General features: G+C 43.9%; 1 protein-coding gene across 2 annotated transcripts in view; it reads left to right on the top strand.

The window, feature by feature from the left end:
• The window catches only part of Epg5 (ectopic P-granules 5 autophagy tethering factor), a 112,666-nt gene that overhangs the window by 66,825 nt on the left and 18,585 nt on the right, over window positions 1-27,256 (top strand). For both annotated transcript variants that reach the window (XR_007980678.1, XM_052201343.1), the window contains exons 26-36: window positions 3,226-3,397; window positions 4,199-4,361; window positions 14,787-14,929; window positions 16,109-16,265; window positions 18,205-18,399; window positions 19,503-19,716; window positions 20,207-20,355; window positions 21,125-21,326; window positions 21,855-21,927; window positions 23,792-23,895; window positions 26,904-27,079. Coding sequence is in view for 1 of the 2 variants with exons in the window: in XM_052201343.1 (XP_052057303.1) it covers window positions 3,226-3,397; window positions 4,199-4,361; window positions 14,787-14,929; window positions 16,109-16,265; window positions 18,205-18,399; window positions 19,503-19,716; window positions 20,207-20,355; window positions 21,125-21,326; window positions 21,855-21,927; window positions 23,792-23,895; window positions 26,904-27,079 (1,748 nt within the window). In the remaining variant the exon portion in view is untranslated. The remainder of the gene's footprint in view (window positions 1-3,225; window positions 3,398-4,198; window positions 4,362-14,786; window positions 14,930-16,108; window positions 16,266-18,204; window positions 18,400-19,502; window positions 19,717-20,206; window positions 20,356-21,124; window positions 21,327-21,854; window positions 21,928-23,791; window positions 23,896-26,903; window positions 27,080-27,256) is intronic.

Here is a 27,256-nt window from a genome sequence, read left to right as displayed (position 1 = left end):
CTTCCTTCCTTTTTGAAACCTGGTCTCTCTGTATACCTCTGGCTGTCCATAGCTTGCTGTCTAGATCAGAAGGAACTTAGAGATCCACCTGCCTCTAGCCCTGGAGTGCTGGGATTACAGGTGTGCTTCTTTAAAGGCTGCTTGTTTCTTGTGGTTGATTTTTCTAGAAAGACTGTGCATTTAGATTATAAGTTAATGTGTCACGCCAGGTCACAAAGGCCATTTAACCTACAGAGTTGCTGTATATGCCCAATTTTAAAACATGGAACATTGTATCTGAGTTTATCTTTAATATTAATTGTGAAATATATTTTTACAATGTAAGACATATAACAAAATTGTAAATTGTTGTTAACATATTATGATTATAGTGTTATAGTGTACTAAAACATTGAGGTGGTCAATGGAGAGGCAGGGATATTCTTTATTTCAATTGCCCCAGTCTACTTAGTTAGATAAAGGAAAAAAGATTTTCTCTGGGCTTGGGTTCACATCTGTTGAACAGTTTCATCTAAGGCACCAAACATTTTCTGAAATTCCAACATTTCTCTCTTTGTTTTTCTCCCAGAAATATTTTTGTGATGTAAAATTTGTATGTACACATTTGAAAAGAGGAAGATTTGAAAACTGCCTTCAGCTTACCCACATGCCAGTGACTGGCTTTGGCATCCCCATGGTGGGTAAGCTGAGGCAGGCAGCCATTGGGGTTAGTGCTTAGAGCCACTGACTGGAGTGGATCCAGATACCTACAGGAGCTGCTGCCAAAGAGAAGTTTGTTTTCTGAGGGAACAAAACTTAATTTACTGGGTCTGGCTCTGTCTGTGACTAGCAGAAAAATTATGAACCTTTTAAACTCCTTACGGCTGTTGAGAAAGAAAAGGAAAGAGAAAATTCTCTCTTTTACACACACACACACACACACACACACACAGAGAGAGAGAGAGAGAGAGAGAGAGAGAGAGAGAGAGAGAGAGAGAAAGGGGATGAAACAAAAGGCAGAGTCCAAAAATTTCATACACACAAGTATACATGTATGAATACATAACACACATACATACATGCATACAGACCTAATGTGCATATCAGGCATATACACATTCACACATACAAAGATCCAAGCTCCAGCAAGCAGGCTCCAAGTACTCCACACTTACATACATACATACATACATACACACACACACATACACACACACACACACACACACACAATTGGTAGATGGAAGGAACAATGTTCTATTCCCCAGTCACACAAACTTTACACATACATACATAGTTGATGGATGGGAGAGACAATGTCCAGCCACACCACACCACACCACACCACACCACACCACACCACACCACACCATCTTTTATTCTTTCTTTTGTCACTTATATATATCCCAGCAAAATCTTTTAAGCAGTATACAATTACAATGCAATTACATTTTAGTTTTCTTCTAGTGAATGATTATGAAAAAAACAATGTGTTTTCTATTACCTTTACAAGAATTAACATTTTGTAGTACAGGTAGAGAAAACAAATTATTCTTAAAAGAAACCCAAGTACATTCATAACCAAGCAACTTGTTATAGATTAACAAAGTATAACCAACCAAGGTAGTTTTCTCAGCCAGTTTCTCTTACTTGGAAGGTGTCAATTTGAGGTTACAAAGAAAGAAATGATTATTTTATTATTTGTCTTTAAAAGTAATCTTAAAAGAATCACAAATCTAAACTTTTATATAAAAATCAGTCATATGTACCTTAAATTCCTGTTCTAAACTTCACTTTCATAATTTTTTCTGTTCTATTTCATAATGTCCATTCCCTTCTCATCTATTTCTATGAAGTTTCTCTGGACAGAGACACTAAGCTTCCTTCTCAGGATTGATCCCATCCATTATCCAGATAGTCCAGCTGTTTAAATTTGCCCAGTAGACACTATATGCTAACATTAAGTTCAAACTAGCGTGTCATACAAGGCTGTCTAGTAATTTAAGATCACGAAGCTTGACTCCTAAACTGTTAGATTATAAATTCATGTGTACCTTGGGGGCAGGAGTGTGCATATCTGTATGTGTGCATGTGTATATTAGTGCTCATACACACGTGTGGAAGCAGAGTAAATTTGTTATGCACCTTGCTTTTTGAAACAAGTCTCCTGTCAGCTTGGAGCTCACTGAGTGGGCTAGGATGTCTGCCCTGTAAGTCCCAGGGTACAGCGGGTCTCTGTCTTGCCATCCCTGGACTGCACATGGGAGCCACTGTAGGACAGTGGACCATGCCAGGAAACTTGGTAAGGCCGAGTGGGTTCGGAAACCCTGGCACCCACCTGAGGACGTAGATGTTTTACCTACTCTCAGCCAGATTCCTGGCCTGGAACACGTGCATATACAGCTCCCTACATAAGGGATGTAACCACTGGTCACTTAGCACAGAACACAGGGTTCTCCATGCTAATGAGGTACCTAGATTATCTAGATGGGCCCTGAAGGTTTAGCCAATAAGTTTCCCTTCCCAGACATTCCTTCTTGCAAAAGGTTTTAAATCTCTGGTTCACCCTGAGGAAGTGGTATGTACTCATTTTCCATGATGAACAGTGAATAAACAGTATGGACAAGCGAGGACTGTCTCTCTCATCAAGGACCACCGTGGGAGGTCACACAATTTCCAGTGGTGACCGAATGCCTGGGAGTTAGGGAACCCCAGCTTTGGCCTCAACTTGCATCGTTTCCCACCCAGGCTTGGGGTCCTCATCTTAGGCTGTGTTTTCCTGCTTCCTGAGAGGTATATTGGCCCTTGGCGCAAGCCTCTCACCTGGTAACAGCATAGGATGAAATGCAGTCTGGTGCTTTGCATTTAGTCTGCCTGAGCATAGTTCACACACCCCAGTGGTGAGATGGAACGCAGACCCACAAGCCACTGGGCATAATCCTTTTTTCTTATCTTAGTTCTTGGTATTGGACTAATAATGTTTGCATGACCAGCAGTTGAGAAGACTGATCTATCTGTTCAGCAATGCTCCTGATTACCCACCTCCTAGTAGCCTATTATTAGGCTTGTGGGATTCATTCAGAACTTAAAACAACCACACATTTAACCATCCATTTAAGTGCCTTTTGATTAAGGAACTATTCTGAATGTCTCTAACATTCTTTTCAGAATTAACAGGCCAGGGCTTTGTCTCCTTAGTGTATTACCACCCTTGGTATCCATGACTAAGTTTGGCTTTTCTTTCAGCTAAAGCAAGGGTTCTAAGTAACTTAGAGAAGCATGAGGCTCCGCATCCTCCTCTTCTTCTGCAGCCCATGAAGCCTCCTGTGCCACTCATTTCCTCTGCTGTGCTGTTGGTGCAGAAGGACACCACCCAGCTCATGTGCACAGACCTGAATCTGCTGCAGCAGCAGGCCAGGTGAGATGTGAGACCTTGAGAACTGTACTTCCTGCTTGTTGCTAGAGCTCTGGGCACAGATATCAGCAGCTGTGTGTACGGTGCCCTGAAGCATCCTCCATCCTGCAGTGCATGTGTTTAGTGGGCCATCTTTCCGTCCCCGCATCAAGTCTTTTAATTGCATGCTATGTGGTACTCAGTCTCACTCACTTCCTGTGGGGATTCTCTGAGGTCAGTAGTTCTGGCTTAGACATCTTATGCTTCCATTCAGAACACTGACTGATACCGGAAGGTGCTGCTAGAGGGAGGCAGCATGAAGCTCACATTGCATCAGCGCCGTGCTCTTCTCTGTGTTTAGAAACTTGACATAGGTACTTGGACAAAAGGCCGGAGAGTTCATGGTACATACAGAAGAGCCAACCGTGTAAGGTTTGGTTCTTGTCTGCAGTATTGGCATGGACAAGGCTGTTTTATTAACAGGCAAGCTTAGCTTTATAAATTCCCTGTGAGTCATTTCTTTTATAGACAGTTTTCTCTGGCTACATTTGTTCAGGCATTGGAGCTTGTATGCTGTACACACACATGAAAATTTGCCTGCTAATATATTACTGTCATGCTATGTTCTGTGTGTGTATGCATTATAATGGGGTATTGAACTGCAAGTTGCAGAAGGTTGTGAGCTGCCAAGTGGATGCTGGGTATACCCTCTAAAAGACCAGCCAGTACTATTGAGAGCTGAGCCCTCTCTCTAGCACCAGGCTCTTGGTCACTTTTAACATAACCTTTCTTCACTCTGTTTTTCCATGTGGGGTTGCTTTTCAGAACTGCCACTCTCCGGGAGTCACAGCAGGTTGCCTTGGATGGTGAGCTGTTGGAGACGATGCCCAAACAGTATGTTAACCGGGAAGAGCAGACCACCCTGCATCTGGAGTGTAGAGGCAGTGGTGGCAAGAAGTGCCAAGGAGCAGCAGTTGTGACAGTTCAGGTGAGGTTCTTTCATTTCTTCATAATTTAGAGAATTTTAATTGAGTCCCTTGTGTTGGCCTATTGCTGGAAAAGATCCAAAGAAGGAGAACATGCGACCTATATCCAAAACATTTTTACAGTTTTGTGTGAAAACCAGACAGTCCTCAATTCCCAAGCTAATAAAAAGACATATTTGTGTACAATTGTAGCTCCAGAACACAGTTTGTGACAGATGTGTCCTACAAGAAAATACTTAGGAATTCCAAAAGGAGGAAAACCATTTGGCAAGTTCCCAGGATGCTTAAGTTGTGCCTCCTAAGATTTTGATGATGGTACTTTAGGAACAGTTAGAAGACATAGAGGAATGGATTTCTGTGTTGCTGTTTGGGTCCAGTGTAAATAAATGGGTTAGTTTCAGGGATCTGGGGAAGGCTGTCGCCAGTGATTACAGGGCTGAAGCTGACAGTGGCTGCTGAGGACAAGTGAGGGAAACAGTTGGGCAGAGCTTGCCAATACAGACATGAAATATGTATCAATCTGTTTAAAAAATTCAACTACCTGCCACTGTTACACCAGTGATATAGACAGAAGTTGTTTCTAAGATATTTTTAGTTCAGAATGGGAACTCAGCCCAAGCTACCCTGTAAAGCAAACTCTTGTCTGAACATTTTATATATCTTCTTTGATCTTCACAACAGTGCAGTGAAGTGTGTTTTGTCAGCTTCATTTCCATATGGGGGTGTACCTCACCCCTCTGCAGCAGTGTCTGAGCTGGTGATGGAACCCTTGGAAGAAGGAGTGCTGCTTGCTGCCTGACTACACTCGCATAAAATACTCTCTTAGCTTTAAGAAAGTGAGTCATTTATTCACTCATTATTGATTGTTTTCTAGAAGTCTCCACGCCTTCCTTTTCAAACCCACATTGAACTGTTCTAGTTTTTTCTGTATTGCTTTCCATAGAGCACTGCTTCCTCTAAAATACCTCTTCTAAAACAATCTATTAGACTTCTGTATTTTCCAATCCCTTGAGTTTTATTTCAGATTTTTTGTTCATAGTTGTATGCATCTAATGTAAAAGGATTGACTCATGAGCCAAGATAACTTCAGGCTATGTTCTCACGATGTGTTGAAGCAGGTCAGACTCCTGAACACTGCTGCCTTTGACAAAGTGCTTCTAAAAGCTAGTTTCCGTCAGTGACTTTCCCCTTAGTTACCAATTCTGTGAGACCAGGTAGAGGTATTTAAGAGAGGTCACTTGCTAAGTTGGGAATCTGGAAGAAAAGCCTGTTAGCCTGGGCAGTTAGAATTGGACAGGGAAAAGTTGAGATGCATCTGGTCATAGTAAGAGGGAGAGGGTTCGTTACAAAGCTCAGGGCTTTGCTTTTGTTTTGTTTTGTTTTCATGATAGAGCTTCTGTGTATGGCCCTGACTGTAGACCAGCCTGGCCGCAGGCACACAGAGATCCTCCTACCTCGACTTCCTGAGTGCTGAGATGTAAGGGACAGGCCTCTTGCTCTGGCCTGTGAACGCCAGGTCCGGCAGTGGATATTAGTACCAGGCAGAGCAGGATGGATGGAGCAGAGCTAACACTGACTTGTCTCTCTCTCCAGAAAAAGAGATCATAGTATTGTGTGTATTAACTCCTGAATTGAAATTTCTTTTATAACCTGGTTGGTGTTTTATTAATTTTGAGATGAGAAGGAATCTTTTGTGAAAATCTTTCAAAGTAACTTTCTGCCAAAAGGAGGTCAGGAAGATGATAGGTCGTGCACATACATATATAGTGCTTGTGCCTTCTTCTCTCAGAGGAATGGCAGCTGGTAATGTTACTTAAAAAAGGAGGGCAAGAGGGCTCACTAGATAAAGACACGTGGGGTGATGGGAAGCGTTCTGAGGGAGCAGGCACAGTTATGGCGAATGCTTATAACCCCAGCATGCCACACGAGCTGTGTCATCAGAGAAAAGAGACGTAAGAAAGGGACAGGACAGAGACATTTGTTTTAGGATTTTTTTGTTTGTTTGTTTTTTGAGACAGGGTTTCTTTGTGTAGCCCTGACTGTCCTGGAACTCACTGTTTTAAGAATTTGAAAGAGTTGCTGTCTGTGGCTATAACTTCATTAGAAATATTCCAGTTTTTGTAAAGCAAGCTTGAGTTTTCTACTGGTCACACTCATTTGTCCAGTGCTCTGACTGTAGTTCAGTTTGCAAAAACCCAGACGTGGAGAATTATGTCCACTGGCAAATTTGCCTGAAAATGGAAATATGCCAGTGGAGCCGAAGCATGCAGCGAGCAGACCACTTGTCTGAGACTTGGAAAGACTGAGACAGGTAGAGAACCACTCCTAACTGTCTCTGTACAATACTTTCTGGTTGATGTTTTTAGGGATTGAAGATGAAATTATTTTTTATCGTATACTCATTAACAGCTAAGAGCAAGGTAGAATAAAAGGGAAATTCACAACCAAGAAGTTTGGGCTCAGTCATGGATGCACCCCCAAATTCCACATCTGGATTTCTATCTGCCTACCTAATTTTCAGGTCCCACATCAACTGCATTTTTACCCTTCAGACCTGTCTCTCCTTTGTCCTGCTCTCCAGAGGAAAGTCTAGCTTTGCCATTTCTCTCACGTCCTGCAACCCACTCATGCGTCCCACCTACATAGTTCCTTCCCACATTCATTGCTTCGGCCTGTGGAGCCGATTTAAGGTGACTCCCTTCTCCGTGTGTGTTGCTGCTTACCCAGGAGCTTGCTGGTGTCGGTCTGAGCATCATGCCAGGCTCTAGCCGGCAGCCGTCTCTCATACGGCTCCTTTCTTCCACCGCTCCTCTCTCTACTCTCAGTCCTGACCACACGCCCAGTCTTTAAACCCATACTGGCTCTCCCCACTACAGCCCTCATAGCCTGCTTTGATTATTTATTTATTTATTTATTTATTTATTTATTTATTTATTTATTTATTTACTTATTTACTTATTTACTTATTTACTTATTTATTTACTTATTTATTTACAGAGCAAGGGATCCCTGTTTGAAACTCTTGACCACTTCTCAAGCAGTCTGGTTTTAGCCACTTAGCTTTATGCACTCTGAGATACACTTGGTTGCTCTCAGCCCTGCTGCTGCTGTCCCCACACATGCCTTTCTTAGCTTTCACACTCACTGCTGCAGCTTGCATGAGAGGTCTTCTGGTCAGGCTGACAAGCTCCACCTCTCTTGTACTTAATGTGTTGTAGTCACCTGTAGTTTTCCCCCTGCCAGGCAGAATTCTGTGGGAGCCCTTTCCTTGCTCATGTGTATATCATCTATCCATACCATCTGGGGTACCTTCTAGTGCAGGATGATGCTGGGAATAGATCAGTGTAAGCCACTGGGACACGCCTGTCAGGTCATGTCAGTGATACTGTGTATGTCATGAACTCTGGCTGTCAGCAGGTTTTGAGTCACATGAGCTGAGTGACTTGTCTTCTTCGTGTCTGTGATGCCAGGGCTTCACAGTGAGCATGTGTGATTGACAGCCATTACGATGCCTTCTCTAGTCTGTGTGAGGTGCTTTGCAGAGAGTATCTGGCTATGTGATATGGGCGGTGAGGCTCCCTGGTGAGCTGCACTCGTTCTTCGTTTGTGGTGGTTGTGGTCCATTAGGCATTTGAATGCTCCAGGTACAAGCCCCACTGACGCCTTCACTTGGATGTCGGCCTCCCATTCTGGAAGAGCAGAGGGGGTGTCACATGTGTGATAGCATTGCCTTTACCAGCCTGTCGAGGCCTAGATGTCCTTTGTGTGTAGAATTCTCTGAGACACCTTGCTTACAGTATCTCACTTAATTTTTACAGACTTTCCAGGTAACACAGCTATGTCATTCAGTTAGAAATCATCATGCATCCATCAAAAGTCAATTTTCAATGTAGTATTATTATTGTTGTGGTTATTAGTATTAATTACTACTACTACTACTACTACTACTACTACTACTACTACTACTACTACTACCTCTGTGGTGTTGCTGGGGGTTGAACCCAAAATCTTACACGTGTTGGACAAGTGCTTTTATCCCTGAGCTACATCTCAGTCCTCATCGCCACCTGTTTTCAGGACCTGTGTTTTTCACATTAGGTCCTGCCAACCCATTTGTTTTACTGTAGCTGTAACTTTATTTCTGAAGACCAGCAATCTGTCATTATAGAATCAATGATCTTAATTGAGCATTTTGTTTTAGATCAGTTTCTAAACATTAGTGTCATGGAAAAGTCATTTTACAGTTCAATATTTTTCAAATATAATTTTAAATGGTCCATTTACAAAGATTTCTTATTCATTTTCATGCTTAATAAAAATTTCCTGGAAATTTCCAGCTGTCTTCAAGTCTTTGAACTTGTGTAGTTTATTTGGAGTATGCAGAAGCTGACCGTGTTTCTTTTGTGGTCCCCAGTCCCAGCAGTGGCCTATCAGCGTTCAGTGCTATTCCCTGAGGAAGTGGAGTGACCTATGAATGGGTTCTTTTGTTGTCGGTTAGTATTGAAGGACATGTTTGCTAGACCCAGGATTGATTTATTCTCAAATGAACAATTTTCCACTCCTAGAAATAAACGGTGGAAAGACCCACCGAAGGCCTCCCACTTCTGTAAAACCGTGTGAAAGGACATGTTTTGTTCAACTTTTCTTTGTTTTATTAAAATTACTAAGATGGAGGGCCTCCCCTGCTGCTTTGAGATCTTTTCTCCAGCGCCTTGGTATCATGAGCTGGAGTCCTCCAGTCCTTCTCATATCTGTTGTTAGTGGGGGGAAAGTGTGAAGACTTATGCAACAGTGGTGAGTCTTACATACAGAGTTATGGTGAAAGGGAAAATAGGTTTGCTTGAAGATGTGCTGTGTGGAACAGACAGGACCAGTGCTCTTTAAGACTTTGAATGTAGCATTCGCGAGGGCTTCATTTAAGCACATTGATAAATTATATTAACAGAATTTATCAGGGTATATAATCATTGCCGTGGCAGCCGAAGTCTAGTTCTGGGTAGGTGGATATCCGAGGTTTAAATGTGGCTGCTCCCCGCGTGAGAGGGAAAGCTCTGAGAGAGAAGGATTGAATCCCGCCTCCCACTGCCCTGCTCTCCCCCCACCCTCATCTCTGCTTACAGGATAGATTCAGCCTCAACACTGACCTGCCTGCCAGGTCCCTCCAGGTCTCTGTCCCTGACTCTGTTGACTGGACTGCATTCTTCTGTCCTTCCTCTTGAAATTTGTCTAAAAACTTTTCCTTTCTGCTCACCTGTCTCTCTTCATTCCAGCTGTCAGTATAACATTAGGTGTGTTTCTTACGTTCCTTTTTACCACGCCCTTCCTTTTACTGAGTTCAGATTTAATAGGAAAAGGCACAGAAGAGCCTTGCTCCCATGACTGCCTACTGTCAGTGTCACGCTCTCAGTGGCCGAGTGCTCGACACTTGTTCCTGTTGGTGCCGTCAGGCTGCGTGGCAGCATCTGGCCACATGGCATCGTGTGTAGCTGTCAGGCAGCTAAGTGCATGTCCCCTTTGTCAGTGACCTGGGAGGGCCGAGCCAGTGTCAGGCTCTCTTGCACATGGTTGCCAATGGGAATTCCAACTGTAGTGATGATCCTTCTCATTAACGGGAAAGAGGCTTTTGAAGATCAGCATGACTGTGCTTAAGGGCTGATACCAAGGGGATAGTCATGGGTCTCAGTCTTCCTTGTTTCTTGGGTGTTTTCATTCATTCTATGTGACAGATACGGAAATCTAGAGGCACCAATCACTTTATAGTTGGGGTACTTACAATTTTTCTTTTCCACCACTGAGGTAATGAACCCTGTGGGGACATACAAATGTGAAATTTAGAATAAAAGCATACAGCATGGTTGTGAAGATGGCATAGCAGGTAAAGCATTCGCCGTGCACCCATGAGGAGTCAGATGCCTGGCACCCATGTTACTGTGAGGCAGATGCAGTAGCTTGTCCTGCTGTGGAGGCAGTCACAGGGAACCCTGGAGCAAGCTGGCTAGCAAGATTAGCCCAGGTGGCATGGTTTAGGTTCAAGTGAGAGAACTTGTCTCAATATATGAAGTGGAGAGTACTCTAGGAAGACACCTGCCATCAAACTCTTGTGTCTACATGCATTTGCCTTTGCATCTGTGTATGCTTGTACACACACATGTACACATGACTCTCACATGCTGTGAACATATATATATATATATAAAACATGCATACCATGTACATACAGACATGGAAAACAGTAATAATCATTAAAAGAAGAGCACAGCATATTCTTTGGGATGAGATAAGTTATGTGTCTGTGGTGACCTTCTGGTCTAGTAACTGTTGCCTTGGAGTTGGGCCCAGGGAGCCCAATTTGGAGCATTTCCTGAAGGTTTTTTTGCTATCAGCACTTGTGACACAGAATTCTTCTAGTTAAAAGCCACTGACACCATCCAGGAAGCAACCTCATATCTATCTTTGCAGTGCATCCTGGGCCTAGGATATCTTATGTATCTATTCATATACTAAAAAGAATACCAAAACACACAGACAAAACCACAGTCAGTCAGAGGAGGACTGTGTTAGCAACTGCCTCTGGTAGGGAAGACATATGTTTTAAAAGGATAGACTTTTGATAAATTTTTTTCACAAAGCTCTATTCTTATTTTTCACATTGTGTTAGGGTTTTACTACTGTGAACAGACACCATGACCAAGGCAACTCTTATAAGGACAACATTCAGTTGGGGCTGGCTTACAGGTTCAGAGGGTCAGTCCATTATCATCAAGGTGGGAGCATGGCAGCATCCAGGCAGGCATGGTGCAGGAGGAGCTGAGAGTTCTACATGTTCATCTGAATGCTGCTAGCAGAATACTGGCTTCCAGGCAGCTAGGATGAGGGTCTTAAAGCCTATACTTACAGTGACACACCTACTCCAACAGGACCACACTTCTAATAGTGCCACTCCCTGGGGCATCACACACATGTTTCCTGAGAGTCAGACCAACTTACCAGGAACTAATCAGTTGGCTGGTTGTTCTTTCTTTGACATGCAATTGATTGGGTTCATCCTCCTCCCCTCTATCTTGCTTTAGATAAGTTGTGAAAATATATTAAAATACATATCATCTTCTCTGCAAACTAGCCTTTCCCAGTGCCCCTTGCCCACCACCCACCAAGAGATTAAAAGAAAAAGATGTGCAGGACAGAGAAATGGAAACATCCTGACTGTAGCTCAAAGTTCTGGGGATTGTGAGCCAACAGTCTAAGGGCTGTTAATCATTGTCTGAGTGGGCTGCAGGGAAGCCAGATGTGTAGCAGGTGGGCAGGATGTCACTGATGGTCAGTGCTTGCCACAGGGACAGAAAATACAAAGAAATGAACAGTAAAGAGAGGCAAAAAGAAGTTCCCAGATGAGGGGGCGGAGTTCTCAGTGATGAGGCCAGTCTCAGGATGGGGAGAATGGAGCTCCTGCAGTGCCACCTTTCTGTGTGGGTGTAGGGGGCACCAGAGGATAGAAGGCTGCAGAGCTGCTGGAGGGGAAAGGGCACCTGGCACTAGGGAGAGGTAGACGAGAGTGATCTGACAATGCCACGCCGGAAAGCAGAGAGCAGGGCAGGAGGGAAAAGACTCTTGAGTCTGCAAGGCTAGTCCTCAAGGACTATCTCGGGCAAGGAGGAATGCCCAACCCCTCAATTCTTAGAACCAGTGTGAACTCTTGAGGGCGCTAAGCAGAGTGTCACTTGGAGCTGATGTGCCCTTGAAGGCTGCGCCAGGGTGGTTGGCCTGCTCTATTGTGCATCACTCCACTCTGCATGAGAGCGAGCGTGTTCGGTAGCCAGCCTGTTGAACAGCTCAGTTGTCTGCATTGCCTGTTTGGCTCCAAGGCCTTTGCTGGGGCTGGTCGCTCAGCCCCACCAGGGTCAGCTGAGGATTTACTTTTGGTGTTCTCTCTGTCCTGGGACTCTGACTGCTTGTCTAGCCCAGGGTAAGAGGACAGCAGCAGGTGCCTCAGCATTCCAGGAGCTCTGGTAGTAGTTACTGAGCTCATGGCCATGCTTTGCCGGCTAGGACTGGCCTTGTCTAGATCCTGTCCCAGCTTCTTTAGGACCTTGGCTGAAAGACAAAGCTCCAAGTGTCATTGTTGTTATCCTAAGTCAAATCCTTCTCTCTCAATGGGAGGGCCTGCTTATTTCTTACTGTGTGTACCTTGATCTCAGAGAGTCCAGCATGGAAGGATGTCTCAGGAGGCCTTTTGCTGCTTTAGGATCTTGGGAGCGCAGAGGCGATACCCTTGGGCCACCGATGCTGTACTTCTTTAACTGCAGGTGCACCACTGTGCTCAGTTTATACAGTGCTGGAAGTTTTGTCCCTTCTAGGCAAACCATGGTATTATATCCCTAGCCTTTCTCTTAAAGAACACCAACCTCCTTGTGTGTTACTCTCTCTCTCTCTCTCTCTCTCTCTCTCTCTCTCTCTCTCTCTCTCTCTCTCTCTCTCTCTCTCTCTCTCTCTCTCTCCCCAGCCTTAACCCTTTGTTTTCCCCATCTAGAACATAGACAAAATAAATATTCAGGCTACATATGTGCCTAGCATAAAGAGGAAGATGCTATTAGCAAAATATCTGTCATTTTAAACAAAAATACACACAATTATAAAGCAAAAAAAATAAGATACAACACAGGAAAGTGGATAGTAAGTGGGACAGTAGGCACTGCTGTCAGGGCTGGGAGAGTGGTGTGAGTGCGTGCAGGTGCAGGTGCAGGTGCAGGTGCAGGTGCAGGTGGGAACCAGCTCTGAGGAGTTGTGTGTAATTCTCAGTTCCTGGAACAAAGTAAAGCACTTAGAGGGACCGCTCATGAAGTAAGAGTCAGCCAGAACTTGTCAGAGAACAGCCAAAGTGCACGGACAATTGTGGCCAGGGGGATGATGATGACAGAAACAGTGATCACTTCTGAGTGTATCTAGTTCCGTTGTGTGTGCATAATGAGGACAGCCTCGAGTGACCTACCCCGTGCTCTTTTGAGACAGGATCTCTCCCTGGCTGGTGCTTATCAAGTTAAGCCTACTATGGGGACTCTGCGCATACCACCATGCTGCTGTTAGGTCCCAGGGTTTGCACCCAGGTCCTCACTGCATGACAGGCCTTTTATCACCTAGGGCATTTCCCCAGAACTCCAGTGGATCCATTCCTGTAATGAGGCTCCATTCCTCTGGAACAGGCTGTTAATTAATTGCATAGAGGAGTTAATCAACTATATGCAGTTAATTAACTGTATATAGGAGAGCATGTTGATCCTGGACTGTGTGAGACTCTGACCTGTCACAGCCCTCTGCTCCAACTCTCTCTGGAGAGAGAGAGCGAGAACAAGAATGAGAGAGAGAGAGAGAGAGAGAGAGAGAGAGAGAGAGAGAGAGAGAGAGAGAGAGGAGACAGACAGAAAAGAAGAAAAGAAAGGAAAAGGGAAGGCCTCGGCGAGGGACGATGCTTTATGCTGGTTCTGTGTTTGATGGGATTTGAACAAGCGAAACATAAGAAAAATAGCATCTGTTTTGTCATTCTTAACCATTGATAAACAGCTATTCATTATCATATCAGTTTATAAGCAAATATGTAGACACAAGCTTTGGTATTTTTATAAGAAAATGCATTTAAGCCAGCTGTAGCTGTGGCTGTGGCTGTGGCTGTGGCTGTGGCTGGGGCTGGGGCTGGGGCTGGGGCTGGGGCTGGGGCTGGGGCTGTGGCTGTAGATAGCTTCAGTATGTCTGAAGTCCAAGCACTTGAGAGGTAGAGGCAAGAGGGTCAGGGATTCAAGGTCCGCCTGGGCTAGATAGTGGGTTTTAGGCCAGCCTATGTTATGTGAGACCTTATACAACACATACATGATAATAGAAAAATTATATTGAATCTCAATTTTCTTCTGCATAAAAAATGAATTTTTTGATAGTTCCCCTGTTCTGAGTGATGGGGGTTGAACTTAGAGCTGTGTGTATTAGGTAGTGCTCTCATCACGAAGAGCTCCCATTTTATCCCTCACCCTTGCTTTTTTTTTTTTTTTAATTGTCAGGGTCTCTATGTGTAGCACAGGCTGACCTTGAACTCATGAACCTTGATAGTTTTTGACATATTTTCCTCATTCATTTTACATTCAATTGAGTTTTGGGTTAAATTGTATTGTTGACTGTAATAATATTCTCTGCATCATATGCCAGTGTACTTATAAAATACCCCATTCTAGAAGTATTCGGAGAAAACAAGACTGTTGAGGGCTGGTTGTGGTAGATCATACCTCTTACCCTAGCACTTAGAAGGCTGAGGCAGCAGGATTGTCATGAGTTTTCAGCTAGCCTGGGCTATAGAGTTAAGACCATTTCAAAAACAAAAAACAAAACAAAACAATCAAAAAACCAAAGCTAACAACAAGTCTGCTGATTCCTTGAATTGTTCTTAGTTTGAAGGCATGTGCAAGAATGAAGCAGTAAGCCAGCAGATCCATGTTCTGCAGAAAGAAGTGAGGCAGTTCCAAGCAGAGGCTGCTCAGCCCCCGCCTCTAAACGTTGTGGAGGCTGCTGTGCACGCAGAAAACCTCATCACGTGAGTCCTCTGCCTGTCAGTCAAAGTTGGCTTTGCTGTATGCAATCATGCGTGTTATCTTACCTCTGTCCTGTCTCAACACCTGTGATCACTTAGTATGGAAATCGGCCTACTAGGGCCTTTGTGTCCCATCTGTTTTTATAAATGGTTTTACTAGAGAATAGCCATGTCTTTCTGTCATAAGGGACATAAGGGTAAGACAAGCTTCAACCACAGATGTGACTATTTGTGATGCTTGCTTTATGGTCCACAAACATAAAATATTCCCTCTCTGGCCCTGTCCAGCAAACGTTTGCCAACCCTTGAACTGTAAGATGATCCTGTGCATTGGAGCTCAGTTTACCCTGGAGTCATCCTCACCCAACAGGTTACTGTTGTCAACTCAGATTGTAAAGTAAAGCTCACCACCATTGCTTACGGGGTGAGGCCCTTGTCACTTGCTGTGACCACTGTGGTTTTCTGAGAGCTTCCGGCAAATGTTCACCTTTCCTGAAGCCAGCTGGACACAGCTTGGAAGGCAGTTCTCCTAATTTAATATCACTCCACTTCCTGGCAAGCTGCTGGTCCCTTCAGCACATGGGATGGTGTGTAGAGGGCATTGAAGGCCCTGTGTAGGAGGGAAGGAAGGAAGAGGGAAGAATATGATCATGTTAACCACAGGTATTTTTATCTCGGGGAAGGCACTACAAAGCATGAGCAATAAAGAATATCTTAGGCAAAATTTGAGATGTCTTTGTTTTGTGTGCAGGAGTGTCTCTCCTGCCTGTGTGCACTTGTACCACTTATGTGCCTGCTGTTCATCTCACCCGCAGGAGTATTTTAGATTTTAAAATATAGAGAGATCAACATACTTGTGGTTTAAAATATACAAAAGTCAAGTAACTGAATTACATACAGTATATGAAAACTTTAATAAATGCCAAAATGTTAATTGCCTTTATAATAACAGCTGACTTTTATTTTCCTTAGGGAAGTATAAAGGCATTACTCTGTCTCTTAAGTGAATTTTTAGTTAATTGATAGATACAAATTTACCACATATAATATTTTTAAGGTATTATTTGCATAGGGCTCTGGAGACTTTTAGAGATACTGCCTGAGGATTTAAGAAATCAAAGAGACATTGGAGAATATGCATTCCATACTGCAGACAAATACTGTGCCCATGTTTTCCCACAGGGCCTTAGTGAACACCTATAAGTTACAGCCTACTCCTGGAGTTCAGAAAGTTGGCATTAGCCTCTTCTTTACTGTTGTGGACTATGTCAGCCATGAGACCCAGCGCCATCCTCCTACAAGGCAGTTCTTCACTTCATGCATCGAGATCCTGGGACAGGTAAGGCTAGTCTAGGTGTTAGCCATGTGTGGACAGTCAGTGAACCCACGCAGTATCCTGACTACCTATAATCTGAAGCCTTTTGAGAACTGTTGGCTTCCTTTGATGTTGGTGGAATTTTTGGCATAGAATGTTGCTTCTTCCACAAGAGAGATTAAATTATTCATATTTGAAATGGTAGGGAGACATTAGATTTTAGCATAAGTTGTTGGTATTATTAACAATTACATTGTTAAAGTTTCTTTATCCTTTGCAAAACAGTTTCCAATTAATTTTAAGTTTGTCCTCACTCTGACTTGGTGTAGTTGATACATTCCCATCATATTCCTTGGAAATGATCAAGCCGAATGAGTCCCAGTGGCATAACCTGTAATTCTGCTATTTGGGATCCCAAGTTCAAGGCCTGCCTAAGGCTACAGAATAAGTTCAAGTTCAACCTGGACAATTTAGTAAGACATTATCCCCAAAAAGTTATAAAACAAACAAACAAAAGCCAAAACAAAACAAAACAAACAAACAAAAAAAAACGTAGGGGTCATAGGTTAGTGGTAAAGTACTTGCTCAGCATGCATGAGAGACGTAAGTCCAGTCCCCAGTATTGCTATTTATTTAAAACATTTCAAAATTTGTACTTCTTGTGTGTGTGTGTGTGTGTGTGTGTGTGTGTGTGTGTGTGTATGTTTGTGTGTGTATGTGTATGTTTGTGTGTGTGTGTGTATATGTGTGTGTATGTGTGTGAGTGTGTGAGTGTGTATTACACAAATATATTTATGCATGGAGGCTAGAGCTTTATCACTTTCTGACTTGAAACAAGTTCTGACACTGAATCTGGAGTTAGGCTGGTCATCTTGAGATTTCATGTCTTCACCCCCACCCTCTGTCAGTCTCAGGTGTGCACACCGCTGCATCTGGTTTCCTGTGGATGCTGGGATTAGACGCAGGTCCTCAGGCCTGCGCAGCACGCACTGCTCTTCCAGGCTGGTCTCCCAGCTCCGTGCAGCTCACGTTCTTCAGATTATGTGCCCTTTGATGTGTTTATTTGTGTGTGTGTGTGTGTGTGTGTGTGTGTGTGTGTGTGTGTGAGAGAGAGAGAGAGAGAGAGAGAGAGAGAGAGAGGGAGAGAGGGGGGAGGGAGGGAGGGAGAGAGGGGGGGGGGAAGGAGGGAGGGAGGGAGGGAATGTGTATATGTTGCTGATTATTTTCCTTTGTACATTTTTGGGGTTTTGATCTTTGGATGGTGTTTAGCTGTTGCTTAGAAAGCAATATATTTTTTCTAATTCAGTTTTCTTTTATTTTATGATTCTTTTGTCTCACTGAAGTTAAAATTTTAATATAGCCATACCATGAGCCCCGCCTATTATTTTTTAAATTTATGTATTTATTTATTTTATGTGTGTGAGTTATATTGTAGCTGTCTTCAGACACACCAGAAGAGGGCATTGGATCCCATGGTTGTGAGACACCATGTGGTTGCTGGGATTTGAACTGAGGCCCCCCTGGAAGAGCAGTCAGTGCTCTTAACCGCTGAGCCTTCTCTCCAGCCTCCGCCTGTTAGTTTTGTTGTGATCAATACTAGCAAAACTTTACTAACCTGTGCTACTTAGAGAGTCACTTAGGTTCTAGTGCATTTAGCCTTGAGTCACACTAATTCATGATTATTATCATTCATTATTATTATTATTGAGACAGGGCCTCACTTTTTAGCTCTGGATGGCCAGGAACTCACTATGTAGACCAGGCTGTTCTCAAGCTCCCAGAGATCCGTCCCCTTGCCTCTGCCTCCCTAGTGCTAGGATTAAAGGTGCATTATTTGTGGTATCTTTTTATTTTATATTTTCGTTTACAAATTTGTTTCACCTTATTTAGTACCCTTGAGGATTGATTGTCTAAGATAAGGGGAAAGGGAAATCAAGTGGCCGCTTTTCTTTCCTTTGCCCAGGTGTTTATCAGCGGCACTAAATCAGAGTGCAGAAAGCTGCTGCAGACCATCCTGAACAACAGGCGGCTCTGCTCCCTGCTGTCTCCGTTCTTCACCCCCAATGCTGCGCCTGCCGAGTTCATCCAGCTGTATGAGAACGTGGTGAAGTGTCTGAGCGAGGACAACAGCGACGTCATCTTCATGCTGCTCACCAAGGTGCTCACGGGTGGCCTGGGCAGCACAGAGATGGCTGCTGCTTCCCTGACGAAGAGCCACGGAGACTGGCCACGAGTCCCTTACACACTGCATGGTCTTTGAATAGCCTGACTTTACAGCCTCCCTCTGTGGGAAGGACGTGGCTGTACTGTATAGGCAATCTTTTTGCACATAGTGTGAATCCCCAAAGGATCACATATTCTAGGTTTTCTTTAAAAACTTAGTACAGTCATTAAATATTCCTACTAGGAGTTTAATAATCGTTTTAAGCTTATCTTGAATCTGTAATTATGTTGTTTGATCTGTGAGCTATTATGTGTCAGACTCATGTTTTGAAGAGCTCAGTCTAAGCAAGTGTCTCTTGATCTCATGGTGAGTAGGGGACTCTGAGAGCCCGGCAGTGTTAAGTAGTGGAGGGTGTCAGCTGCATTTCAGCTCTGCTCCCATGACCCTGATGGAGCAAGCGGTGGGGCTCTGGCACTGTTTAGGGCTAAGAGACTGACCTCAGTCCATAGCAGAGGTGAATAGGTTGTATAGTATGGAAAATTGGGAGACCCCCAGCAGTCTGACTCTTTACCAACTTAGGTAACTATGTAAAACCATGACTGCTAAATAAGCTCCTAAGTGCTGTTTGGTTTCTGATGCTGTCAAATGAGGGACATCTCTGAAGCTCTGACCAGGTCTTAGAGGGACTTTCTGTGAGGAAAGTATAGAATTCCAGGAACAGTGGAATTGTGCATCAGTAGTGAATTGGTGGTCAGTGGAGGGCTTCTGTTTCTGTTTTGTTTTGTTTGCAGTGCTAGGTGTCAAACCTAGGGCTGTGAACATCCACGGTGAGTGTTGTGCTTCTGATCGCAGCCTTACCCCATCCAAGTTAGGCTGGATGAGGAGGAGGTTGAGGCTCTAATGGCGTTACCTCTGAGGTCAGGTAATAAGTGGGATGGTGGCGCCGTGGTGCCCAGTGCGTCTTCATGCACATTTTAGTTCCTGTGCTAGACACGTGCTGCTACGCTGTGCTTGGTTTTTAAATTTGCACAGACCTCTCTGCTGCATTTAATTTTCTAACATAAATAAAATGGCTTCTTGTTTCTGTTTCTTTTTAGTTCGATATTCAACAATGGTTAAACAGCACTAAACCCCCTCTGTCGGACCGCACCCGGCTCCTGGAGTCCATTCACCTGGCACTCACTGCCTGGGGCCTAGAACCAGAGGAGGATATCCTGATGCCATTTAATCTTTTCTGTAAGCACTGGACTTACCTCCTGCTCTACCAGTTCCCTGACCAGTACAGTGATGTCCTCAGGCTGCTGGTGCAGAGTAAGTGTCTTCATGTGGTCATGATTGAGAAGACCTCAGTGAACAGTAGATAGCACATTTGCCACCCCACAGGTGCCATCTAAAAATGTTAAGATGAGACCAGAGAAATGGCTCAGCATTCTCTCTCTCTCTCTCTCTCTCTCTCTCTCTCTCTCTCTCTCTCTCTCTCTGACACATACATTTGCACATATACATCACACACTCACGTTAATAAAATTTCTCTATCACTGTAGGAGGGTGGAGTCACGCCTACCCTCACCTTCCAGTTCAATGGCTTCAGTGGAGCTCACTCCCACCTAAGTCACTCTTGTTCTCTCTTTACTTTGCTCTTCTTATACCACGGATCTCTAAACATTTGGTTTGGACTATCATCATCATCATCACCATCACCGTCACCACCACCACCATTTTGTAAAGTACACATGTTCTTTGATTCAAGTTGTAAAAGTGATTTGGGAAAAACACAGACCCGCTCTCTTCTTCTCTCTAGGCTCTGCAGAGCAGCTGCTGAGTCCTGAGTGCTGGAAAGCCACTTTGAGAGCCCTGGGCTGCTATGCCCCGAGCGTCCAGCAGGGGGAGGCCTCTGCAGAGAGCTCAGTGCTTCATAGTTCCTCGGCTGTTCTCTTGTCAGACAGGCAGGTGTGTAGCTTTTGTTCTGACAGTTTGTGCATTCTTTCCATTTCCCTCCCTGTGACGTTGTAAACAGTTGGAGAACATTTAAAGTCTGGTGTTTTTGTTTTATTCTGTTTTGTGTGTCTTTATGTAAGAGCTCCACCCCTTTGTCTAGACTGCTTTTCTCTTAAGCTCCTGCATGTGGTTCTATCCCTATCTGAACAGAGCAGTGCCAGCATCCCCCAGTATAAACCTTCTGTCCCACCTAAGGCCATCTTACTTATCCCTGAGACCAGTCAGGGTCCCACAGAGCCCTTCATTTTTATCAACTTTATCTGTGGTGGCTCCACATATGAACTTAGTTGAAGCCAGGTATAGTGGCACACACCCCTGCAGTTGTAGACCAGGAGGCTACAAGCCTTTTGAGTTCGAGACCAGCTTGGCTTGTCTGTGAGACCTTACCACCAATTCCAAACAAACATATAAACAAAAGCATCCTTGAAAATAAGGAAAATATGAGAATTTATTTGAAATAAAAGTTCCATTGCTTTAGGTTTTAAACCTACTATTTTTTTCCTGTCTCTTTGTAGTTCTGTCAAAAGTCTATATTCCCTTCACAGTCTGTCATGGCACTGTTCTGTGAAGGACTTGAAGGCATGACTTGGGTGGGGTGCTTTCCTGCAGTTCATGAGGGTCTCAGTTTCATCTCCAGCACCAGAGAGAGAAAGGGGGTGTGGAGGCATGCCGCAGACAGAAGACCCTCGCTGATGAGCAGCTTTGGTCCCATCTCTTCCAGGTAACGGAGACGGTGCAGTGGCTTTCGGACTTCTTTTATAAGCTGCGGTTATCCAAGTTGGACTTTAAAAGCTTTGGATTATTCTCAAAGTGGAGCCCTTACATGGCTGATGTGAAGACATTTTTGGGGTACCTTGTGAAAAGGCTGACTGACTTAGAAATAGCCTCATTGACCCAGGACCAAACTGCCAGCAGCAAAGAAGGTAGTGTGCGCCCAGTGTGCTGGGGACGTGCTGCCTTCTGCAGAAGGGGTTGCAAGTAGATGTGTCAAGAGATTCTTCTTAAATGTCAAAGAAATGAAATAGGAAAGCGGGGTACAGGTATGAGCCTGTATACTCACCATACCTGTAGCAGTTCACAGTGGACAGAGGGTGCTTGCTATAGCTTGTCTGGGCCCTGCCTTGGGGGGGTGGGGATACGGTGCAAAGAGGTGTATATCTGTTGTCCACCCCTCTTCCTGTTATTTACCTAGTCATCATCATGATGTTCTGAATAGAAAGCATGTGTCTTGGAAAATGTACATTATAGAATTATCTATGTGTTATAAAAATTAAATTCAGTTCATTGTAACCAATGGAAAGGGAAGCATGCAAAGTTGTACTAACTGTACGATTTCTGTATCAGCAAGGGCTTGCACAGACAGGGAGGAGTAGATCCTGCATACATTTAGGATAAAATGTTCCTGATAGCCAGCGTGAGCTCCTCTTGATTGTAAGCTTGTGCTGTTTCAGTGCTGAGATCCCTGCACTCACAGATCATCCAGCTTTTCAAGCCCTGGATCCTGGTTTTAGAGGACGCTGAGAGGTAAAGGGCTTTTCATGTACTCAGATGGCTTTTTGAAATTTATTGACTCAAAGTTCTAATGATACTCAATATAGGTCATGATGATTTCACAGATTGAAAATTTAATATAGTGACATGTAAATTGATAAATAAGTCAGGACATTTCAATTTATGTAATTATTCATTTGGGTAATTAGTGATGTTATCTTAATATTAATTTTGGAGCAAAGTGAAACACTAATTTCCAGTTTTCCACACTAAGTTGAATGTGTTTGTATACTTAAAAAGTCCTTTTTTCTCTCTAAAGTAGCTCTATAAATATTGGTCTCAGCATTTTCTGTGAGCTTAGTAATTTTTTGGAATTAAGTAATATATCAACTTAATGGGTTGGGAATGAATCCTTACTTTTTGTTTTTGCTTTTTTGTTTTTTTGGTTTTCTGGTTTTTTTTTTTTTTTTTTTTGGTTTTTTGGATTTCTTTTTTTTTGAGACAGGGTTTCTCTGTGTAGCCCTGGCTGCCCTGGAACTCACTCTGTAGACCAGGCTGGCCTCGAACTCAGAAATCCGCCTGCCTCTGCCTCCCAGAGTGCTGGGATTATAGGCGTGCGCCATCACTGCCCAGCATGAATCCTTAATCATATAACTCTGCTGTTAAATAAAAGCATTGCCTCACAAGTGTGGAGAGTATATAGAGTATATAGAGTATGTAGAGTGTATAGAGTATGTAGAGTGTATAGAGTATGTAGAGTGTATAGAGTATGTAGAGTGTATAGAGTATGTAGAGTGTATAGAGTATGTAGAGTGTATAGAGTATGTAGAGTGTATAGAGTATGTAGAGTGTATAGAGTATGTAGAGTGTATAGTGTCATAAAGAAGCTGTCAGTGATGCTGTGGGCACCTGCTCTGTACCTCATCACATCAGCTAGCTGCACCAAAGTCTATAGACATCCCAGCAGGGAAACCGTGTTTTATAGAGTCCTCCTCACATCTCCCAGCTGTTTCATTATTGCCAGAGCTGGGCCGGGCTTCAGTTCTTTGTTCCAGGGTGTTTGTGTTACCCAGGAGCGCATCAGGTGAATCTGGGCTGTGGGTCTTCACTCTTCCTAGAAGACTATCTTTGATATAGTCTATGTTTGTTAGCTTGAGGATCGTGGCTTCATAATAGGTTTGGCAGTTTGTTAATTTCTACAAATTAATGGAGTTTATTGATAGGGAACTTTCCAGATGAGGGGCAGAATTCCATATAAAGGCTATGAAGGTGTTGTCTGTGAGGGCTGGGTGGTTCAGTGGCTAAGAATGCTCGCTTCTCTTGGAGTCAGAGGACCGGAGTTCAGTTAACACCTATGCCAGGTGCCTCACAGATTCCTCTAACTCCATCTCCAGGAGTCTGACATCTTCTTTTTGGTCAAATACATGCGCACGTACATGCATGCAGGCACACACACAAACATAAGAGAAAAGTTCTTCAGTTACCTCTTGTGGTAAATTTAAGTCATTTGTTTGTTAACATGAATTTTATTTCATTTTGTTCATGCTCTGAGTAGAGGTAAATTATTGTTGGTTTGGCAAAATGGCACAGTGCATACAAAAAGACGCTTACTCCAAGCTCGACGCCCTAAGTGCAGTCCCTGGAGCCCGCACGTGGGGAGAGGGCCTGCAAGCTGCCCTCTGCCCTCCATGAGCATGCGTCTAGGTGTTGGTGGTGCTGTCAGGGAGAGTGGGAGAAGCAGCCAGTGGCTGCCGCCGTGGCGCTCTGCCTTTGCCTCCAGGGGCTTGGCGCTCTGAAGGGCACCAAGTGTACTTTGGGCTCCATAGCTAGAGCCTTGGACCTAACTCTGACCTGTGCTGTTTCATTTCTGAGCATGTGTTTCTTCCCTCTGATGTAGCCTCCAACGACATTACCCCTGGCTGGAGAGTGACAGTGTGGTGGCCTCTAGCATCGTGCAGCTCTTCACTGACTGTGTCGGCTCACTGCATGCGAGTTTTAAAGGTAGGAAGGTGTCGTGGTGCCTGCTTCCTGTGCCTTCCCCTTCACTGTCACTGGAAAACTCCTCACTGGTTTCCATAACAACCGGACTAATTTGTACTCTAACCCAGTAAGACAATGGCAATTCTTTTGTTTTTTTGTTTTTTTGAGACAGGGTTTCTCTGTGTAGCCCTGACTGACCTGGAACTTACTCTGTAGACCAGGCTGGCCTCGAACTCAGAAATCCCCTTGCCTCTGCCTCCCAAGTGCTGGGATTAAAGGAGTGCGCCACCACTGTCCTGCAAACAATGGCGGTTCTTTTTCCCCTGTTTTCTCCTACTTATCTTCCTTTTCCCTTCTCTGTGTGCCCAAATGCTTAACCCCTTTGTGTAGCTCTGTGGAGGTCTATATTGGCTATCTGCCTCTGTCACTTTCTACTTTTTGTTTGTAAGGCAGGGACTTTCACTGAAGCTCTGGGTTGGTTAGGTTGTGGCCAGCCAGCTGCACAGGGTGCTAGGAGCAGCTCTTCAGCACTGGGCCGCGGCTCACACTGCCCTCACTATGTGTGTGGCACTGTGAGTCTCTTCCCAGGCCTGTGCTGGCACAGCTGCCTCCTGACCAAGCCGCCTTCTCAGCTCCCATCTTGTTACTAAGAGGAATCCTAGGGCTGGAGAGATGGCTCCAGGGTTCAGAATACTGCTGCTCTTCCGGAGGACCCAGGTTCAATCCCCAGTACTCTTGTTATGGCTTCTAGCCATCTGTTGAGTCCAATTCCAGGGAATCCAACGCCTTCTTTTTACCTCTGTGCCACTGAGCACATGGTGCATAGACATACTGGCAAAACACCTATCCACATAAGATAAAAATGAATTAAAAAGCCAGTGTGAAGTGATAATTCATCATGATTTAATTTTTTTAAATTGTGTGTGTGTGTGTGTGTGTGTGTAAGAGAGAGAGAGAAAGGGAGAGGGAGAGGGAGACGGAGAGGGAGAGGGAGAGGGAGGTTGAGATTTATGTGGAGTGTGGAGGACAACTGTGGACGGTGGCAGTGGCCTCCCTTCTGTCCACCATGTGGGTTCCAGGAATCAGGCTCTGGTTGGCGTGCTCACCCAGCAGCAGGCACCGTTAGCTACTGAGCCGTCCTGCTGCCTCCTGTCCTGGTGTATTTTGCATTTCTCTGATGTTTGGTGATGCTGAGCATTTTTTATGTACTTGTCCGTCATTTTTATGCTTTGTGTTTTGCTATGAAATGCTGGAATATTTTCTTTGGAAGAATTCTTTCAAGATACTAAAGAAAGAAGCACTAATGGGGTGAGATTGGATACATGTGAGGGCAACATGCTGTAGATGTGTATTTATACATGGGAGGGTAACATGCTGTAGATGTGTATTTATACATGATAGGGTAACATGCTGTAGATGTGTATTTATACATGTGAGGGCAACATGCTGTAGATGTGTATTTATACATGTGAGGGCAACATGCTGTAGATGTGTATTTATACATGTGAGGGCAACATGCTGTAGATGTGTATTTATACATGTGAGGGCAACGTGCTGTAGATGTGTATTTATACATGGGAGGGCAACATGCTGTAGATGTGTATTTATACATGGGAGGGCAACATGCTGTAGATGTGTATTTATACATGGGAGGGCAACATGCTGTAGATGTGTATTTATACATGAGAGGGTAACATGCTGTAGATGTGTATTTATACATGGGAGGGTAACATGCTGTAGATGTGTATTTATACATGGGAGGGCAACATGCTGTAGATGTGTATTTATACATGGGAGGGCAACATGCTGTAGATGTGTATTTATACATGGGAGGGCAACATGCTGTAGATGTGTATTTATACATGGGGGGGCAACATGCTGTAGATGTGTATTTATACATGGGAGGGCAACATGCTGGAGATGTGTATTTATACATGGGAGGGCAACATGCTGGAGATGTGTATTTATACATGGGAGGGCAACATGCTGTAGATGTGTATTTATACATGGGAGGGTAACATGCTGTAGATGTATATTTATACATGGGAGGGTAACATGCTGTAGATGTGTATTTATACATGGGAGGGTAACATGCTGTAGATGTATATTTATACATGGGAGGGTAACATGCTGTAGATGTGTATTTATACATAGGAGGGTAACATGCTGTAGATGTGTATTTATACATGGGAGGGTAACATGCTGTAGATATGTATTTATACATGTGAGGGCAACATGCTGTAGATGTGTATTTATACATGTGAGGGCAACATGCTGTAGATGTGTATTTATACATGGGAGGGCAACATGCTGTAGATGTGTATTTATACATGTGAGGGCAACATGCTGTAGATGTGTATTTATACATGGGAGGGCAACATGCTGTAGATGTATATTTATACATGTGAGGGCAACATGCTGTAGATGTGTATTTATACATGGGAGGGCAACATGCTGTAGATGTGTATTTATACATGGGAGGATAACATGCTGTAGATGTGTATTTATATATGTGAGGGTAACATGCTATAGATGTGTATTTATACATGGGAGGATAACATGCTGTAGATGTGTATTTATACATGGGAGGGCAACATGCTGTAGATGTGTATTTATACATGTGAGGGCAACATGCTGTAGATGTGTATTTATACATGGGAGGGCAACATGCTGTAGATGTGTATTTATACATGGGAGGGCAACATGCTGTAGATGTGTATTTATACATGGGAGGATAACATGCTGTAGATGTATATTTATACATGGGAGGGCAACATGCTATAGATGTGTATTTATACATGGGAGGATAACATGCTGTAGATGTATATTTATACATGGGAGGGCAACATGCTGTAGATGTGTGCTTGGATTAAAAGCCATTTAGAAGTTTTAAAGAAGAAGCTAATCACTTTGAGAATCTTAGACTTTTAAGCTCATGTTTGTGTTTTGTGTTAGCATTTCTTTTTCTTCCTTCTCCATTTTTTAAAGAAACCAAATAACTTGTGCTGTATTTTCTTTTAAAATTCTAGACAAGCTGTTGCCCGGTGATGAAGGAGCCCTGCGGTTGCACCTGCTGCATTACTGTGAAGCATGCACATCACCCAAGATGCCAGAGTTCATTCTCTACGCCTTTCACAGTGCGTACCAGAGACTGGAGTGGAAGGACCTGCATCCTGACCAGAGGCTTATGGAGGCCTTCTTCAAGGTTCGACTGTTCGTGTCCCCTCTTCGGCGTGGGCACATTTTGGGTCACATTCTGGTACACATTGTGGAAAGCAGCAGCTGTGGACATTCTGTTGCTGTGTTGATGGATGATTGAGAACATCTGTCACACTGGGTTAAAACCCAGAGAAGGACTTTGTCTCTGCTATGTTGTCATCCT

The sequence above is a fragment of the Apodemus sylvaticus genome, chromosome 13 (assembly GCF_947179515.1).
Source record: "Apodemus sylvaticus chromosome 13, mApoSyl1.1, whole genome shotgun sequence".
Taxonomy (NCBI): Eukaryota; Metazoa; Chordata; class Mammalia; order Rodentia; family Muridae; genus Apodemus; species Apodemus sylvaticus.
Note: the sequence above shows the minus strand (reverse complement) of the source record. Positions and strands in the feature narration are given on the sequence as shown.